This window comes from Emiliania huxleyi (assembly GCF_000372725.1).
Source record: "Emiliania huxleyi CCMP1516 unplaced genomic scaffold EMIHUscaffold_3, whole genome shotgun sequence".
In the NCBI taxonomy this organism is placed as follows: domain Eukaryota; phylum Haptophyta; order Isochrysidales; family Noelaerhabdaceae; genus Emiliania; species Emiliania huxleyi.
The window spans coordinates 2,344,023-2,345,240 of NW_005199770.1; the positions used below are offsets into that span (position 1 = coordinate 2,344,023).

General features: G+C 70.4%; 1 protein-coding gene across 1 annotated transcript in view; it reads right to left on the reverse strand.

Moving 5' to 3' along the window:
* Positions 1–1,218, reverse strand: part of EMIHUDRAFT_461250 (cell division cycle protein 48) — a gene marked incomplete at its 3' end in the record, with an annotated part of 5,542 nt that overhangs the window by 944 nt on the left and 3,380 nt on the right. Inside the window, exons 8-11 of the mRNA XM_005775532.1 lie at positions 945–991; positions 714–873; positions 351–440; positions 171–281 (exon numbers count right to left, since the gene is read on the reverse strand). Coding sequence (XP_005775589.1) covers positions 171–281; positions 351–440; positions 714–873; positions 945–991 — 408 coding nt within the window. The remainder of the gene's footprint in view (positions 1–170; positions 282–350; positions 441–713; positions 874–944; positions 992–1,218) is intronic.

Below are 1,218 nucleotides of genomic sequence, written 5' to 3' on the forward strand. Positions count from 1 at the left end.
ATCAAGGGGGGGGGGGGGGGGGGATTTAGCGAGAAGAGGGCGGGGTTGGTGGTGGCAGCAGATCGGCGAGGCCCGTCGTGCAGCCTCCAGCGACCGCTCGCGCTTGTCTGGCGGGGCGAGTCCCGTCTCTCGCGCAGCGTCTCTCGGGGGCGCCGACCTGGCCGCATCACCGCCGAATCGAGCATGTCGGGCCGGTTGGTCGCGGCGATGATGAAGACCGACTTCTTGGCGCCGACGCCGTCGATCTCGGTCAGGATCTGGTTGACGATCCGGTCGCCCGCCTAGTCTCGGGCAACCTCGGGTGATCTCGGGTGATCTCGCGGAGCTGGTTGACGCTCCGGTCGCCCGACCTCGCCACCGCCCGCGCCGCCCGAGCCGCGCGGCTTTGCGATCGAGTCGATCTCGTCAAAGAAGAGGATGCAGGGCGCCGCGCCGCGGGCCTGCGGAGAGAGGACGCGATTCGGACGGGGCGGCGGCGGGGGAGCGGCGGGGGAGCGGCGGGGGAGCGGCGTGGCAGTGGGACGGGGCGGCGGCGGGGGAGCGGCGGGGGGGCGAACTGGCAGTGGGACGGGGCGCGGGTACTCTCGGGGCGCGTACTCTCGGGGTGATCTCGGGGTGATCTCGGGGTGATCTCGGGGTGGTCTCGGGGTGGTCTCGGGGTGGTATCGGGGTGGTATCGGGTGATCTCGCGCCTTGTTGAAGAGCTCGCGCACGTTCTGCTCCGACTCTCCGAACCACATCGAGAGGAGCTCGGGGCCCTTGACCGAGATGAAGTTGGACTTGACCTCGTTGGCGATCGCCTTTGCGACGAGCGTCTTGCCGCACCCCGACGGGCCGTACAAGAGGATGCCCTTGGAGGCGGAGAGGCCGTACCTGTCGGGAAGGTTCCGAGAAGGTTCAGGGTAGGCTCCTAGGACTCCCTCGGAGGCGGAGAGGGGCCGCACCGGTGATACTTTGCCGCAAACTTGAGCGGGTACTGCAGCGTCTCGACCTACGGCCGCAGCAGCTCCGGGAGGAGGTGAGTCGCGCGGCGCGGTGGGCGAGGGAGCGGGAGGAGCGCCGGCGGAGGCGGGGGCGTCGGGAGGGGGGGGGGGGGGGAGTGTGCGCCATCTCGCGCTTGACGTCGTACAAGCCGCCGACGTCCTCCCACGAGCAGTCGGGGATCTCGACGAGCAAGTCGCGGAGCGAGGAGGGGGCGGTGCGCGAGAGCGCGTACTC